The sequence below is a fragment of the Anolis carolinensis genome, chromosome 1 (assembly GCF_035594765.1).
Source record: "Anolis carolinensis isolate JA03-04 chromosome 1, rAnoCar3.1.pri, whole genome shotgun sequence".
Classification (NCBI taxonomy): Eukaryota; Metazoa; Chordata; class Lepidosauria; order Squamata; family Dactyloidae; genus Anolis; species Anolis carolinensis.
The window spans coordinates 99848036-99866730 of NC_085841.1; the positions used below are offsets into that span (position 1 = coordinate 99848036).

Here is an 18695-nt window from a genome sequence, read left to right on the forward strand (position 1 = left end):
CTTTGTCCATTTATACTGTGACTAGCCTAATGCTCCCCTTCCTGAATGCTGCAATTGACCCTCAAAAGTGCTGCAGTGAGGAGTTTTTAAGGTCTCCAGTCGTAGTACCATGTGGGTGTCATTTATAGTGTGGTGGTATGTTGTTTATTGGGGTGGGTGTGTACACGCACACACACCTTAGTATGAGAGTGTGTGAGATGGCCTTGTACACCTTTGAAGGAAGATAACCAGCTTATCACATGGGGCTCCTGGAAGATTTTCTGCAAAGGGAAATATGGCACTTGAGCTGGAAAATGTTCTCCAACTCAACTTTAGATCAGGATAGAGCTAGGTGAAAATTAATACCCTTTATTTGAATGATTAGGTCTTCAAGGATCCAGATTAATTTTTATGTCTCGGAAAAAATAATTTCTTAGGCATCAACAAAATTACTTTCAGATGTTTAGGTAGTCAAGTACCTGGCTTCTTGAAATCTGTAAGAAATATGATTGCAGGTAATCCCTGAGTTACAAACATCTGACTTACAAATAACTCAAAGAATGGGGGTGAGGCAGCAGGGAGTGGAAGAAATCTACTCCTCGGAAGGGAAATTCACTCCTGGAAGAGTTATGTGGAAAAGGTGTATCCACTGAAGCTTTAGCACCAATCCTTGTTTCCACAGCAAGCCATTTTTTTCAAAATCCATCATATCTGGCAGGGACAGAAAGTGATGTGAAATCTCAACTGGGGCACAGACAGTAAAAATAAACACCACAGGGGTGTTAACCCTTCCCTATGCTATCCAAAGCTTTACACACACATGCGCGCGCACACACAGAGCTGGTGTTAACTTTAAAATGTACCTGTTCCGACTTATATAAAAATTCAACTTAAGAACAGACCTACAAAACCTTTCTTGTTCGTAACTTGGGGGCTGTCTGTGTATAATTTGGATCTATCCTTGCTACAAAAGATTTGTGGGTTAAAATGAAGTTAAGTTAGACTGGAATACAATGAATTAGAATTTCTAAATGGTTTATTTAAACTAGAAATATATTTAAACCACTGGTTCCACACATAATTCCTTTGGGACTGTAGAATTTATACGGTTTGACACCACTTTACCCACCATGGCTTTAGTCTTCTCTTGCAAGTAGTGCTAAATCTATAGTGTTGATACACGCTAAGCATGTTTCCCCCCAGTCATGGGCATAGTATTCCCTGCTTATTCATCAGGTTAGGAACCAGAGCAGAAGCCAGACTTTAATTCAGCTTTGTTTATAATTATAAATTGAGAGAAAAGCAGTGTATAATCACAGAAGCGTTGTAAATGTAACAAACTATTATTTATTTATTTATTTATTTATTTACAGTATTTATATTCCGCCCTTCTCACCCCGAAGGGGACTCAGGGCGGATTACAATGAACACATATATGGCAAACATTCAATGCCAACAGACAAACAACATACATTAGACAGACTCAGAGGCATTTTTAACATTTTTCCAGCTTCACGATTCCGGCCACAGGGGGAGCTGTTGCTTCACCGTCCAGAAGTGGCTGTACTTCCTCATTCCTTTCCTCGTGTTTTGCTGGCAGTTTTATGGTGTTGTAAATTAGCCTCCTGCATAAAGCGTCCCTAAATTTCCCTAATTGACAGGTGCAACTGTCTTTCGGGGCTGCATAGGTCAACAGCAAGCCGGGGCTATTAATGGTCGGAGGCTTAACCCGACCCGGGCTTCGAACTCATGACCTCTCGGTCAGTAGTGATTTATAGCAGCTGGTTACTAGCCAGCTGCGCCACAGCCCGGCCCCAACTAGGCCTAAAGAGTTATTTATTTTATTTATTTACAATATTTATATCCTGCCCTTCTCACCCGAAGGGACTCAGGGCGGCTTACAACACTGCATTGAATGTTTGGGTTCTGGTTATAATTGAAAAGGGTCAAAAGAGCAGATATTTAAAAAACTGACCATCTAAAAACAGGGGGCGCTTACAAGGATGATGAGAGCGGTAGTCCAAAATAGCAAGCTGAAGAAAGCTTCTTTAAATATAGGCTGTTCTTACTGGAGCAAAGGTGTGTTCCTGAGGAGAATTTTAATGAGATATTCAGGACAGATAAAATAGCAGGATGCCCTTCTGTGAGGAAAAACAGGGAAAGTGACTTCAAGGCAAGCAGAGAAAACACCGTGTTCTTTGGAGACAAGCTCTGAATTGGTGCAGGTTTTCAGACTGGGATTTAATGGAGGCCAGAAATATACCCCTTCACACATTATACTATTCTATAATTGTGGACTAATGTTGCTAGGTGCCCTTTATTTTAAATTGCAAAATTTTCCCTTTTATATTAGCCTGAGCAAAATGCCAGGAAATCCTGTATGTTCAGGTACAGACCCATCATGAAGACAGAACTGTGTGCATGAATTAATGTGAACAGTTTATTAATTTTACAAGCATGTGACTAAGTTAACTGAAAGAAATGCTTTTAGCTGGTATTTAGATAGATCATAAACTTACTAGCATCTACTCCTTGATTGTCAACCCTGCATGTCAAGAATTTGAATATTATTCTGTTTTGAAAATCTGAAATTATTGTGGACAGAACACGTATTAGCGATTGGAATCTTCCTTTAAGCAACAGACTACTGGATTCTATTTGTGTCACTTAGACAAATGAATAAAAGTGTGATTTTGTGACAGGAAACACACCTGATTCTAGTTTAACTCAAACATTCTTTATTGTCTTTATCTCCTTGGCAACCTACCTAGAATGTTGGTCCCTGTTTGCCATTTGAGAAAAACTGTTGAAAAGAGACAAGATTAACAATAACATTTGGTGACAGAACAATTCAGGACCATATAATAGCAATGCTATAAATGAGCTCACACCCTGTTACAGTCTATCTGCTATTAAGGTAAGTAATCTCATACAAGCACAGCGCTTAAAATATTTTTTTAGCTGATATGCAATTGCTATTTGTTGTTTTTCTTGCTTTCTTAAAGGTGTATATAGGATGTAATGTATCAAAGAATTATAAATGAACAAGACTGCAGCATCATCTCCGGCCTTTTTGTCATCTGACACAACAAGGAGAAAATTGACTGGATCCTAGTCTAGCATGCACTGAATTATTCTACCGGGTGGGGAGTTTATGTTATACTGGCTTGGGGACTCGGGCAATGCCCGGGTTTTTTTTTTTGAAAAAAGCATTGTTTGTTTTTGGACGTTAGGTAATATCAGTTTGGTCATATGCTACACTATTTCTTAGGAAGAAAAACTCAGCCTTTCCTTTTTTTGAATGCTCCCATTGGAAAATGCATAAGGATGTGGGTGAACTACAGTCCCCATAAATCTTGGGTCAACCTTCCCAAAACTCCCACAGTATTCACAGTTGGCTGCGTTGTGTCTGTGTGCCAAATTTGGTCCAGATCCATCATCTGATGGGTTTAGTGCTCTCTGAATACGGGTGAACTATAGCTCTCTGATGCCAAGGTCAATCACCCCAAGTTGGCTGCGTTGGGTCTGTGTGCCAAGTTTGGTCCAGATCCATCATTGGTGGGGTTCAGAGGAACTATAATTCCCAGAGTTAAAGGTAAATCACCCCCAAATTCCACCAGTATTCCTAGTTGGCCATGTTGAATTTGTGTGCCAAGTTTGGTCCAAATCTGTTATCAGATGGGTTCAGTGTTCTCTGAATACATGTGAACTATAACTCCTGGATGTCAAGGTAAATCACCCCCAAACCCTGCCAGTATGCAAAGTTGGCCATGTTGAGTCTGTGTGTCAAGTTAGTTCCAGGTCCATCATTGATGGAGTTCAGAGTGCTCTTAGATTGCAGGTGAACTATACATCCCAGTCCCTACAACTTCTAGAAATCATGATGAATTCTCCCCAAACCTCTCTTTGGTATGTTCAATTCCTCCGTAGAAAGGGGTAGGAAAGAGTTAAGGGAGAGGCAGTGGGCGGGGTCATGCAAATGGAGAGAGAAAGGAACACTGCAATGTGCTCGCTGTAACTTGCAATGTCCTGTGAGGGAGTGACTTGGTGGCTCCTCAGCACTGGGAACTATAGCCGGTTTGTGGAGGCTGGAGGCTATCTGTGTGAGCGGACACCTGTGTCACATACACATTTTCACTTTTATTATGTGTATACAGAAGATATATAGATAGATATAGATTCTCTAGGAGTAAAGTGACAACAGAATTTAGTTTTATAAATCCAAGATGAAATACTGAGAATTCAAAATCAATATCAAATAGTCCACTGTACATGTATTTGATTAAATATTTGGATATCCCGCTTTCCCCCAAATAAAAGGGAAATAATTGAATCATCCTTCATTAGCTCTTAATATCCATGTAACTTTAATTAAGTTTTAATCAGTAATACAGTTATTCAAAGTGGCAATACAGACAACTGAATGATAATTCTTTCCTTCATGCACTTAAGTATGCAAAGGATCTTTTTAGCACCTTAAAGATTGAGAAAACAAAGTTGTTAGCTTAAACATTCATAGACACAGTGGAATTCATTTAGTTTGGTATCACTTAAACTGCCATGGCTCAATACTATGGAAGAACGGGGGTTGTAGCTTTACAATGTCTTTAGGCTTCTCTGCCAAAGAGTGCTGGTGATGCTTTCCCCATCACATGTGGGAAGTGTTGCCATTCTCCAGAGAATCAGTGCAGAGAAAACCTCCCGTGTTGTGGGGAAAACGTCCAATGACACTTCCACCACAGTTGGGGGCGGGGCTTCTGCTGGAAGTCGCACAATGTCATGTGATGGCCGGTGTGAGGCTCCATCCCTAAGACTGGGTGGAAGCATTGTAGGATGCCGATTTAGATGAGTGTGATGAAGTTGTAAATCTACTTCAAATGCATAGATATTCCAGACTAACATGACTCTATCCTTATGGTCATGTGGATAAACATGCCATACCCTCTATATATTATCGTTGCTTACCTGTAACTGTGTTTCTTCGAGTGGTGATCTGTGGAATCCACACATAATGGTAGTTTGATGTACCTGTGTAGCATTTCTGGAACTTTACACAGCTGTTGAGGCTTGGCTATAGCCCTGCCCCCCTTCCCCTGAAGGTATATAGGCCCCCACGGGCTATAGCCCCTGTTCCCCTCCTCCGAAGTGGCAGAGGAAAGGGCATGACGACAGTGGGGAGGATGGGCGGGGATGTGTGGATTCCACAGATCACCACTTGAAGAAACATGGTTACAGGTAAGCAACCATACTTTCTCCTTCGTGGAGTCTGTGGAATGCACACATAATGGTAGACTCGCAAGCTACTCACCATGGCCGGTGGGTGTCATGCCACCACAGAAAACAGGATGGCTCTCCTGAAGGCCGCTTGACACTTTGACAGGAGATCCACCTTATAATGCGTCACAAAGGTCAACAGCATAGCCCATGTAGCCGGCTGTGATGTCCCATGGACCCTTGGGCCGTGAACCTGACTCCATTGTGGACAACAGTGATGAGGAAACAGGTTTTGTGCCACTTCAGCAAGACTCTGCCCCGTTCCAGATGTTCCCTATTGACAATTCTAGTTCAATGCTCATTAAAAAGGCCCTTGAAACGGAGTCATCTCCTCCCAGTTCCCCTCCCTTTGATAGAAGGATGTTTGTGGAAACTAACAGGCAGGAGAAAGCTGGCAGGAGACGAAGCGCGAGATTAGCAGCAAGGGAATCTACTGATTAACCTATTTCCCCCTGAGAATTCTAAGGGAGGATTGCATCTGGTCAAGATGTTGTTCTAGCTCTTTTCCCTTGGGAAAAGAGCATTTGAGACACCTGTTCTGAGGGAAGATTCAAAGTTCTTTAAAAGTTCTGTGCACTGACTAGCCAGCGCGGAGTCAACGTGTCAGTTGAAGGGATAACTTCTCTTCCAGCCAAGTGTGGACCGCGTTTGAGTTCACTACCTTCCAGCCTTGCCGTGCCTTGCCTAGCCGTGTAACTTGTCTTGTTTTGCCGTGATTCCAGCCTTGCCTTGTCGTGCCGTGGATCCAGCCTTGTCTTCAATTCCTTGTCTTGGACTTGCCTTTGAACTTTAGGAAAAGACTTGGATATTTCCCCACTCAAACTGCTCGGAAGTTTGAGTGCGTTTCGGTTTTTGGATTACAAACTTTAAACTCTAATATTATATATTGGACAATAAATTACTGGACTATATTTGACCTTTCCTGACCTATACCTTCTGCTTGTTTTCGTTTTAATTTCTTAATTCCTTAATAAAGATATTAGATTGTTTATTGGCCTCGGTGTATTGGTTTCCAGTGCTCTCGCAGCCAGGGGCGTCACACTGGCCTGCAAATGTCTTCTAGCGGGATGCCACGGCAGAAGGCTGTGGAGGTAGCCACCGCCTGCGTGGAATGGCCCCTGAGGCCTGGCAGAGCTTCCTCCCCCGCGATCTGGTAAGCCAGTCTTATGGTCGCATCAACCCACACAGAGAGCCTTTGCAGGGTCACGGGGAGCCCCCTGGTATCCGGGCGCTACTGGAGGAAGAGCCGCAGGGACTTCCTACATTCCCTGGTCGGATCCACATAATAGGCCAGCGCTCTCCACACTTCCAGCATGTGTAGAGATTGCTCCAGCGGGGTGGAGGGGTTTTGGAAGAACGCTGGAAGCACAATGTCCTGGGTAGCGTGAAAGAGAGAGGCAACCTTCAGCAGGAACGCAATGTCTGTCCACATCATGACCTTATCACTGTGAAAGCGCATGTACGGATCATCCACCTGCAGGGCACAAAGCTCGTTAACCCTTGCGCAGTTGTCAAAGCAAGAAGGAACGCTGTTTTCCAAGACAAGTGGGACAGGTCTGCCGATGACAGCAGTGAGGGCCGAGAGTACCAGCCTCAAATGCCAAGCCGGGCGCAGAGAGAAGCAAGGCGGGTACATGTTATTGTACCCCTGCAGGAAGACCTGGACCATAGGGTTCCAAAAGCAGGATGGAAGGCCCTGTGTCATATGGAAAGCCATTATCACCGCTAGATAGAAATTAACTGACGACAGCGTCAGACCCCCTTGTGCAAGTGATGAAAGGAAGTCCAAGAGGAGTGCCGTAGGTGCTATCAGTGGGTCCACGCCATGCCGCTGGGCAAAGGCTGCAAACCTGCCCCACTTGTCATATGACCATTTCGTTGACGATCTATGAGCCGCTGCCAGAATGTCTACTACAGCCACGGAGAACAGCGGGGCCCAACCCTCTACATGGCGAGCTAGAGCCACTGGATGTCGGGGTGGCGGAGCATGCCCTGATTGGCCGACAACAGATCTGGACGGCAAGGGAGCCTGTGGTAGTCCCTCCTTGCCAGTGCCACCAGCAGGAGGAACCATGGCTGACGGGGCCACCACGGTGCTATGATGATGGCGTCGGCGCCATCATAGTACATCTTGGAGACCACCCTGGGGAGAAGCGGTATGGGCAGGAACGCGTAGAGGAACGGTCCGGCCCAGCTGAAGAGAAAGGCGTCCCTCAGGCTCCCCGTCGGAGATGGCTGTGCCCCCCTGGTGCATTACAGTCGACACTTGGTGTTGCACTTGGCTTAGCCACCCACGGTGCCGATGACAGGTCAATTCTATAAAGGAAGTCATTCCTCCTCAACACCAGAGCCACCATGGGCGGCGCCACATCAGTGGTCTTCGTTAGTTGCAGAAGGTAGGGGATTGCCAGTAACACAGCAGGCGGCACCGGTGCCTGCTGCTGATGATCAGAAGGAAACAAAAAATCCTCCACCAGCTTCTGTGGAGTTGGCATAGGGACCTTTAGTTCTTGAGCCAATCGAGAGAGCAATGCCATGAAGCCAGCGGCATCGGCCAGCAAGGATGGCTCCAGCTGCTCCACTGGGTCCCGCTCTGGCCAGGATACTCTTGACTCCTGAGCCCGAACACCACTCCAAATCCATGGGTTGGGCTCCACCGCCTCAACCCCCACAGGTGGCTCAAGTGGCCTGAGCTGGCCCTGCGGTGACAGCAGCAGGGGTTGGACCGCTGGCCCTCTGGGACCAGCGCCGGCCCCAACACATACACCCTGCCCATAGAGAATCTATGCACCCAGTCTTCAGAAGGGGCATCCTGGATCCGATGGGCAGCCTACCATGCTGCGAAGGCCTCTGGCCCCTGGTGGCACCTCAGAGGCGAGGAAAAGGCCGGGAGGGAATGGCGTGGAGGGCTGTGGGAAAAAAAGAGTAACGGGCTATAGCCCGCGGGGGTCTGTATACCTTCAGGGGAAGGTGGGCGGGGCTATAGCCAAGCCTCAACAGCTGTGTGAAGTTCCTGAAATGCTGCACAGGTTCATCAAACCAGCATTATGTGTGCATTCCACAGACACCACGAAGGAGAAATAAAAGTTATTATCACATACTGACTTGTTACTGCATTTTCAACTGCAGACTAATTTTGATGAGAAATGTTTGCCCTAAAAAGCTTAGACAATGGAGCCGAATGCATCCTAAAGATGTTCTCATGTTGCATGTTAGATGAACATAACTATTTGAGGTGGGTCAGGCCATGTGAATTCAATTTATGTATGTATTTAGGCTAGTATTCAGAACTCTTGTACAGTGTTCCCTCACTACTTTGTGGTTCACTTTTCGTGGATTCGCTGTTTTGCGGTTTTTCAATAAACTCTAAAAGAATATTATAAATTAAAAATTTACAATTTACAGCCTAAGGAAGGGAGGAAGGAGAAGCCAAAGGGAGAGAAAAGGAGCCCAAGCAGCAACGGGAGAAGGAGGTGATTTATCAACACACGATTGGTTGATAAAGACTTAAAATAGTGTATAACTACTAAAATAATGTATAAGTATTAAAATAATTATAGTGTTCCTACTTCGCGGATTTTCACTTATTGCGGGTGGTCCTGGAACCTAACCCCAGCGATAAGTGAGGGAACACTGTAATTGTGAATTTCATAGTATACATTTCCTTTTGTACAGTACATAGCACCTCTTTTGCTTCATGCTGCTTGCTTACACAAAATTATTGGTTTAGAAAACCAGGAAGAATAATTAACATAGTGTATTCCAAAAATAACAAACCTTAACTTGCAGTCATTCTCTAGGATGAACTAGCTCACCTAAGAGGCCGCCTTCTCTACCAAGACAACGTGAACTGACTTCTATTCAGAGAAAGAAGAAAAGCCAAGGTATCTGACCTCCTTCCAAGCAAGTGAAATACGGTCTCTTTTAGGGGAACAGGTAAATTTCCTCAGGTTTTAAAGAATCAGTGTTATAGTAAAGAAATAAATTGATAAAAGGCTTTTGTCCTTAAGAGTGTGAATGATTAATACATTCCGAATATATGTTCCATGTAGGGTAATAGATTTTGAATAAAGTTTAGGTTGATCTGAGTAAATGTTATAGTAGGCATAAAAAGCTCATTTTAGATGCAGTATCTCCAAAGTCAACTGCAGACATTTAAAAAAAATCTAATTTTTAAGACAGAATTATCAATGTGGAATGATATAAAAGATTTTTAAAATACATATATCTTGTGTCTTCAAGTTGTTTCCAGCTTACGGTGACCGTAAGGTGAACCAATCATCGGGTTTTCTGGGTCTCATAGTGTGACTTGTCCAAGTTCATCCAGCAGCTTTCCCAAATTGTTAGTCCAAGATTATTCTACTGTATTATTCATTAATGTTAAAATGAAGAGGTTCTTCCATTCTAAAAATAACCTAACAGTTTTTGCATTGATTGAAAATAGTACAGGCTGATAGTAGATTAGCAAGATTAACTTAATTTGGAAATACTAATCTTCCTGGGTCACTCTGGCATCTGATTTGTCTGTCTACTGGAAGGAATCGGGTCAAGTTGAGAACTTCCCAGACTGATCAAGGCTTGAAGCGACCATCAGTTTAAAAATAGCCTTTGGGTCAAAAGTTGAGACTGCTGGTGTTTAAGATTGCTATGGATGCCTTAGGGGCTGATCTTCATCTCAACACCCAACAGGAAGAGTGTGTCCCTGTTGGTACTTCAGATCTCCCTGTGGCTTTCGATGCCATAAACCATGCAATGACTGGAGGGTTGGAAATCATCCTGAAAGACTGCTCCCAGCTTGAGAGTGCTCCTGGATCCACCTCTGCAAATGTCAGTCCAGGTAGATGCTTACTACCAGCTTTGGCTGATACGCAAGATGCACCCCTTCCTAGAATCAGGGGACAAAGATGGCAGTGTATGCATTGGTAACCACAAGCTTGGACTTCTGCAATGTGCTGTACATTAGACTTCCTCTATATCAAGTTTGGAAACTCCAGTTAGTACAAAACATAGCAGCTATATCGATTACAAGCACATCCAGGAGTGAGCGATTACACCCATATTGAAGTCACTCCACTGTTTGCCAATTCATTTCTGAGAAAGCACAAAATGTTGGTTATGATCTTTTTAAAGCCCTACATGGTTTGTGTCCAGGTTACCTACAGGATCACCTTCTCCCATAAAAGCTGGCCTGGACACAGGTCCTCTAGGAGATGCTTACTCCAATCAGCCAGAACATAATTGAAAATTATCTCCCAGAAGACCTTTTAATTAGCTGCTTCTTTATTGTGGAATGACCTCCCAGAAGCAGCCCCCGGTGGAGTAGTGGGTTAAAGCCTTGTGACTTGAAGGTTGGGCTATTGATCTGCAAGCTGCCAGGTTCGAATCCCACCCGGGGAGAGCGCGGATGAGTTCCCTCTATCAGCTCCAGCTCCATGCGGGGACATGAGAGAAGCCTCCCACAAGGATGGTAAAACATCAAACACATCTGGGCGTCCCCTGGGCAATGTCCTTGCAGACGGCCAATTCTCTCACTCCAGAAGCGACTTGCAGTTTCTCAAGTCGCTCCTGACCGGGGGGGGGGGGGGGGGGAGAACCCCAGGAAAAGATCTGACAACAAAACAAGCTGTCACAATTAAAAACAAATTAAAGACCCATCTCTTCTGGCAGGCTTACCCATACCCAATCAATTTTAAACTATGCATTTTTAATTTACATTTTATTTTTTAAATTGTTGTTCTATGTCTTTTAATATTTGTATTTTAATAGTCTTAGTTTAAATGCATGTATAAAACATAAAACCAATAATAATAATAATATAAACAAATTTTATGATAAGCCACATTATCATACATTGCAACAGCTTACAAAGCAAACTTTTATTGAAGCATTATAATTTCTGGTACAGGTATATTTTTGTACATTTTAATGACCCATGTCTAACACCACAGAGAGAAATTTTAAACACCAAACATCACCCCCCCTCTTTTGTTCACCCTTGTGTTGATAAATACCCATTCAACCGCTTCCTTTCTATTCAAGGCTTATTTTTACCCAACTCTGCATTTTTATATTATTCAGAGGGATCTTCAGTCTAGCAGACCTCAAGCCAACAAGAAGTGCCATTCTCTTTGGCACTCTTTAAGAACAAAAAGCATTTGAAAAATTGGTCCTTTAAAGTTTAAAGCACCTCAAAACGTTAGATGCTACTCAGAAGCAAAACTGATAATTCTGGTAGAAAAATCTATTTAAAAATTTAAAAAGTGAAGATGTTCCAACTGCTTGATTCCCAACCAAGCAATTCAGTAGCCTAGGAACACTAAAAAAGTGTTCCATTTATAAATACAGAAGGAACAAAATAGTTATATTCAGAGAACCGAAACATAGCAAGGACTAGTGTATCAAATTTGTAATAGACTTGCTGGTCTCAACAGTTGAAATCCCAGAGTGTTTCAAATGACACTTGAATACACTTGTCTTTCAGAAGCTTGTATTGTAATACCCATGAAGTGATTTCCAAGCATAAACTGTTATCAATTCCTACATTTAGTGGTGTACTTCACTGTGTCTAGACAACCCATATTAGATTTGTTGAGAGCCAAATCATTCAGAGCCTTCCACATCATGTAAAAAGGAACCACACATTAATCAGGAGGAAACACAGATGAAATTACTACATTGTTAATTCAGCTTAAATATTACATGCATAATGATGTCATAGCGTGGAAGGGCCTGTGGTGTTTGAATTAATACGAAGTAGCACTTGAGCCAGCATATTTCACAGTTTAGAAAACGGCAACTAATTTGTGCAGTAGTTTTGAGTCACATTTTGTGAAAGGCCTAGAACCAGCTTAGTCCATACTGCCACAATTGTGTCAGTGCATTCAGAAGTTCAACAGCTTCCACAGTTGCTATGGGTCGCCTTTGAACAAAAGACCAACATTAAACAGAAAGGTTTTCACCCCAGTTTAGCAGACCTGAAAAATTAACTGTGACAAATGAGCAAGTAAGTTCCTAGAGGTGAAAATCTAGTGTACTAACCCCCCAAACATAATGTCCTTCCATTAGTTCTGGAAATGTATATAGATCTAAAGTAAAAAAACAAAACAAAACCTAATGTGACTAATCTCACATTTTAAAAATTGAAGTACCCCATGTTGTTAAGTAGTCTTGTTCTACCAGTTTCAACTGCAAATTGAACGTGCCAAGAGGAGAAAGAATAAATGTCAATTAGAAATAAATGAAATCCAAGAATTGATTTAAAAATTAAGTTACAGCACACATGAAAAAGTTAGGCAACAATTGTTTTAGCGAAGTAGGTCCAAGGGAAATGTTAATGAGGACGAAATCCTTGTCTGTGGGGAATTTTTGGTGATACTTGGAGAAAAACTATACTGCATGTAATCCTATTTGAATTGTTTTTACAAATGTTGTAGAGTCTCATACAGTAAAATTTTTCTACATGCATTTCAATTTCACAGCAAGAGTGAAATAGAATACCTAAACACAGAAGAGAGCGTTCATGCAATATATCTAATTTTTTGATATAATAATGCATACAATTGAAAATTATACTATGATTACATCTAGGGCTTTTTGCAACTACGAGGTGGATATGAAAAATATGGCCCCTTGTATCATTAACTAGAAAGCAACCACCACCTCTTCTACTGGGTATCTTTTTGCGCTTTTTCTTCATTTTTCTTAATCAACTCTGCTGTTTATTCTTGGCAAAACTGGTGAAAACGAAGTTGTAGTCATTAAACTGAGCAATCTGGCGATCTAGACGCTTGAAACCTTCAATCTTCTGGGCTGAAGTAAACACTGTGCGACATTTTGAGCTCTAAAAGGAAGGAGGAAAATAATTACATTTTGGAGCAGAAAAACTACTCTTGAGTCGGAATATCTAAGTGATAATCGGACTTGGATCCAATTGGGATGGGGATGACAAACTCAATATTAATGAAGTCCTGTTTTATATGTCCATTTGCATTGTGAACTGCATCATTTTCCTTCATAATCTTATCTTGTTGGGCTTTTTAGACTCAATTGATAATACATCATAATCCTTTCTCTCATACAACAATACATTATTTTCCTCCTTTCCACATTAGTGTACTTAGTCTAAACCATTTTTCTTCTGTAGCTCAGTAAAAGTCTAAGATACGTTTGAAGTATTTTTAAGTAATAGAAATATTTAATTCCATTTTACCTTTTGTAAATTAATGTTTTAAAGACCTCTTTAAATTATTTTAAGCTGCCTTGAATCCCATTTTGGGGAAAAGGTGCAATATACATTCAGTAAACAGACTGGCTGATTCTAGCATTCAACTGCTTTCTTCAAATGTAATGGGACACCTATCACCCTGCTTTGTTCCTCTGGCAATAAAGGCAAAGCTAAACAAGCAGGGAACAAAAGGGCTGGTTTTGCTTAATTCTGTATTTGAACCTAGATTGAGCCAGGAACAAACAGGCAAGAACAAAACTTAGCTTCGTGTTCTGGCTTGTTAAAACGATGACGGCAATAAGTCAGGAATCCCAAACTTGGGCACAAGACTAGAACTAGTTTCCTGGTTTCCTCAGCCAATGTTGCAAGAAGGAAGAGCCAAGTAATGGCATCAGCACAGACATGAACATGTACATGGCAAATACAGCTGTCTACAGTATATACAGTAGAGTCTCATTTATCCAACATGAACGGGTCAGTAGAGCGTTGGATAAGCAAAAATGTGTAATAAGGAGGGATTAAGGAAAAGCATACTAAACGTAAAATTACATTATGATTTTACAAATGAAGCACCAAAACAACATGTTTTACAAATCGACAGAAAAAGCAGTTCAATGCACAGTAAAGTTATGTAGTAATTACTGTATTTACAAATTTAGCACTAAAACATCACAATGTATTGAAAACATTGACTAAAAATATTGGCTACTAACAAATTGACTACAAATAGATAAAATTGCATAAAATGAACTTACAGTAACAACGTTGTTGGAAATTAAATCCATAAAGAGTTCAATCCTTGCTGCCTAGAGAAACAGCTGCACATCCGGGTGGGAGGCAAACTGTGTTGGATAATCCAGAACGTTGGATAAGTGAATGATGGATAAGTGAGACTCTATTGTACCAAGAATTCTACAGTTGCCTTCTTCATTGAAAAATTGCAAATGCTTGTTTAACTAGAAGTATCACTTGATTTTTGTATCTTTGTCAGCTGTAGTCTTCAACTCAATTCCTTCCCTACATTACACCTTTTCTTTCTTCTGGCCATAGTACTGAAAACTGTGTCATACTTTTTCAGTTAGTGCATTTGTGTTCCTATGTAGAAAGCTGCCCAATTAATTGGAATACTAAACATTTTTGAAGTAGGAAATCAGGGGACAAGTTCAGAAAAAGGTTAGCAATTATGTCATCAATTGCCTAAGACTTTCTTCAAAAGCACCAACTGTGCTAGAATCAATTGTGTAATGGAGCTATTGGGCTAGCCACAACTGTTAATAAACTATTTCATTCAAGGAAACATGCCTTTTAGCTGCTAGCAAGTACTCTGAGCTAGAAAGAATCAATCAGAAGTAGTAGCATATCAACTAATCTCAGTTTCTTTTAGTTCCAGTTCCATGCAAGCAAGTATTTCTCAAACCAAAGAGGAATGTCACAACTGCCTATTGGCAACCCGTGATGTTTACTGCACAGTGAAGAACTGAACAAGAGAGAATCTGCTTGTTTTTTCAGGTGAAGAATGGTGATGTTGAAAAATGGATCAGTATTTTCCAACATCAGCTTCCCCAGATGGTTGATCTAACACTGCAAAGCATTTTTATCATTTATACAAGGCAAAGGCAGAGTTTGTAATGGGCGAGGGAAGAAACAAACTGAAGTGGGCGCACATTGAAGACATCAAAGTGCCTCTAGCTGCAGTCTGTACCTGTACCTGATAATAAGTACCCTTGCTTCAGAGGTGTGCTTAGGATTATAAGATCCCCTCTTATAAGTTACTAGCTGTGCCCGGCCACGCGTTGCTGTGGCGAAGTATGGTGGTATGGGAAATAAAGTATTGAGGAATTGGTGGTAGTTAAGGTAAAGGGTCCCCTGGGCTGAGTGGGTTGGTAGGAGACCAAGTGAGCGGAGCTTAGCCTTCTAACTGGCAGCAATTGGATGAAAACAATTATTCCTCTCCCTCTAATTAGGACTTTATTTTTCTTTTCTTTTTGTTGTATCAACCTAGAGGCGTGGATGATGGGTTGTGTTGTCAAATTTCGAGGTTGGGGGGCCTGTAGTTTTGTTGTTTTGTCCGCTGCCCTGATGCCATAACTCTTTTATATATATAGATGGAAATCTATTTTATTTATTTATATCCCATTTCTACTCCAAAAATTGCGGTTCAAAGCCTTCAATTGATGAGCGACTCTAGTTATTTCACACTGCCCTATAAAAGAGACCTGCTCTGGCTACAAGGAACTACAGAATCTTTCTACCAGTACCATTATCACTCTAGTATTTCTGGACAGCATTATCACTTAATACTTTGAATTCCCAAACTTATAATCTACTATCTTTGATACGATGATAGGCAGGTAAGTTGTTTCAAACAGTTCAAATTAATTTTGTTCAGCTCTGAGAATAAGAATGTTTACCTGATTGACGAAGAGGGTTGTCACGAATTTTCCTGGTTTAAAAATATCAATGACCTTCCTAATTAGGTCATCATAGGAAGTCTGGCTTATGTTTGTTTCAAAACTAACGTACGAGAATTCTGGTTCTGGAGTGATGTGAATAGTCCAATAAGTTCCCTAGGAAAATAAAGGATTGTGTCAGTAATTTCAGTGTGACTGTTTATATGTGACTACTTATTGCAAAGCAAGAAAAAAAAGTAAACTCACATCTGTTTTCATCCCATTCATTGAATACCCACAAGGATTGAACATTGTAGCATCAATGACAGAACCTGGTATCAGGTCACGAATTCCACTCACCTTAAAAAAAGAAAAACAGCATACATACTATGAAATACTACTTTTAGTTTCCTATAATACAATGAACCAGTTACTTTTCATCCAACCTATCATTTTTATCATACTAAAAGTTAGGAAAAGCAGGCGTTATTAGAAATCTTGATTCTTTTTACCTTTCTGGCTTCACCTAGAGTACTTCAAACTGCTATTTGTGGCATTCATTTTACAGATTTTTTTTTCAAATGACCAAGTCATGTGAAAAGAGATACATTAATGGGAAAAGGTCAAATAGTGATGGTAATATACATTTAAGATTATCTGTCTAGAATAAACTATCTGTTACAAAATATCCTAAGAAACTTTGCTGTTTCCCTTTTTAGCAGAAAATAACATTTTAACAATGGACTTTACTGCAGACATTCCTATTGGGGTTATGAATGGATCATGACCTGTTAGGATCGCAACCTATCAGGGGTAGCAGAGTTTGAGGAGTGTTCCTTGAGTTTATTTGATGCTTTAGGAAAGCAAAGATTCAAGCAGACTTCTTTACGAAAAACAGTGTTTGTTTACTAATAACTACATATATTTAATGATGCAGCCACATTTATTTTGGCAGGATAAAAACATTTAGAGATTTTGCATCTTAAAACTTATAGAATCTAAATGGTCTCTTCATAAAATACGTTGCTTTATACCAGGGGTCCCCAAACTAAGGCCCGGGGGCCGGATGCGGCCCTCCAAGGTCATTTACCTGGCCCTCGCCAGTTTTAATAATATAATATATTGTATATACATATAATATTGATAATATTATGTTATACAATATAATGCTAATAATAATACCATATAATAATATTAATTATATGTTATATATTACATAGAATATTACAGTATAGTGGTATATATATATAATGCTAATATTGTGTTATGCTAATAATATAATATATTGTATGTACATACAGCTGCTCTGAGTCCCCTTCGGGGTGAGAAGGGTGGGATATAAATGTAGTAAATAAGTGCAGTAAATAAATAATTAATTTTAAACTTCAGCTCAGTTAAAGTCTGAAATGACTTGAAGGCACACAACAACAACAAACCTAATTCACTTGACTATCTCATTGGCCAGTAGCAGGGCCACACTTTCCACTGAAATCCTGATAGGATTATGTAGGTTAAAATTGTTTTCATTTTTAAATATTGTATTGTTCTTTCATTGTTGTTGTTGCTGCTGCTGCTGTTTGGCACTACAAATAAGACATGTGCAGTGTGCATAGGAATTTGTTCGTATTTTTTTTCAAATGATAATTTGGCCCCTCCACAGTCTGAAGGATTGTGGTCCGGCCCTCTGCTTCAAAAGTTTGAGGACCCCTGCTTTATACAGTTCTCTTTAACAAGAGTTTACTTTCAAAGAAAACACAAGCCTCAACCATTTCTAGCTTCTAACATTAGCTTCTGCACACTAAAATATTTCTACAATCAAGCTGACTCAAGGCTCAACTGACTCAAGACTTCTGTCATCCCTTTAAAAACTGGACATTCTAAACTGTCACTGAGTCAGCCACATGGTTCACAGCCCATCCCACTGCTTTAGTACAAAGACATAAGGAAACTGCAAAACCAAATAAGATGAACACTACAGGATATAAAATGACATAATATAAAACAGACGAACATCAAATTGAGGAGGCCTGAGAAGGTTGCTTTCCCCAACAATTCCAAGTTAATTTTAAATATCTGATTGCTTCTTGGAGCTTTACAACTTTACTCAAACAGAATTTGAGATTCCTCCAATTTTACACTTAGCCAGTTGGCTAACCACTATACAAACTCTACATGCTACCCTCTAGATCAGTGATTCCCAAAGTGGGCGCTACCGCCCCCTGGTGGGTGCTGCAGCGATCCAGGGGGGCGATCAGGCACTTGGGAAGAGGCCCCGCCCCGTGTCCTGGCAGGCGCCGCAGGACAGGGATAGAAGCTCAGCCCTGCCTCACAGCTTGTAACTCCGCCCATCCCAGTCCTGGCCGCCCATTTGTGGCCCCGCACACCACCCCCTCCCAGCCCTGCATCTTGGACTAGGGGAGAGGCTCAGCCCCGCCCTCTTGAGCAGGAGCCACGCCCATCCCTTTAAACCACGCCCCCTTTCCAGGGAGTGCTGAGTAGTATTTTTTCTGGAAAGGGGGCTGTAGACCAAATAAGTTTGGGAACCACTGCTCTAGATTATCCTAGCTCAGGACTCCTGCTTTAACAGCTGAAATTTCAAACTTACACGAGTGACATCATTTGCAGTAACACCATCTTTCATGTAGAACTGGTCCATAACTTCTGGATCAAGCTCGCTCATCAGAATTTCCAGTGTTTGATCTGGCTGACTGATAACCCGACTCTCTGGAAAATCTAGAGTGTACAAGTACCTGTTTAAAAACGCATTTTAGTAAAAGAGTTTAGTAAATTGAACAGAATAATTTGATGCAAGCCATTAACAATGATAA

General features: G+C 41.2%; 1 protein-coding gene and 1 long non-coding RNA gene across 4 annotated transcripts in view; one reads left to right on the forward strand and one right to left on the reverse strand.

The window, feature by feature from the left end:
* Nucleotides 1-13028, forward strand: part of LOC134295691 (uncharacterized) — a 15632-nt gene extending 2604 nt beyond the window's left edge. The window contains exons 2-3 of one of the 2 annotated variants that reach the window (XR_010002322.1): nucleotides 2751-2896; nucleotides 9043-13028. This is a non-coding gene — a long non-coding RNA (uncharacterized LOC134295691). The remainder of the gene's footprint in view (nucleotides 1-2750; nucleotides 2897-9042) is intronic. The other variant, XR_010002323.1, reaches the window with a different exon arrangement.
* The window catches only part of amd1 (adenosylmethionine decarboxylase 1), a 22991-nt gene continuing 15410 nt past the window's right edge, over nucleotides 11115-18695 (reverse strand). Inside the window, exons 6-10 of one of the 2 annotated variants that reach the window (XR_010002321.1) lie at nucleotides 18473-18617; nucleotides 16135-16227; nucleotides 15889-16044; nucleotides 14233-14319; nucleotides 12956-13093 (exon numbers count right to left, since the gene is read on the reverse strand). Coding sequence is in view for 1 of the 2 variants with exons in the window: in XM_003215648.4 (XP_003215696.2) it covers nucleotides 12959-13093; nucleotides 15889-16044; nucleotides 16135-16227; nucleotides 18473-18617 (529 nt within the window). In the remaining variant the exon portion in view is untranslated. Of the gene's footprint in view, nucleotides 13094-14232; nucleotides 14320-15888; nucleotides 16045-16134; nucleotides 16228-18472; nucleotides 18618-18695 lie in introns of both variants that reach the window. The other variant, XM_003215648.4, reaches the window with a different exon arrangement.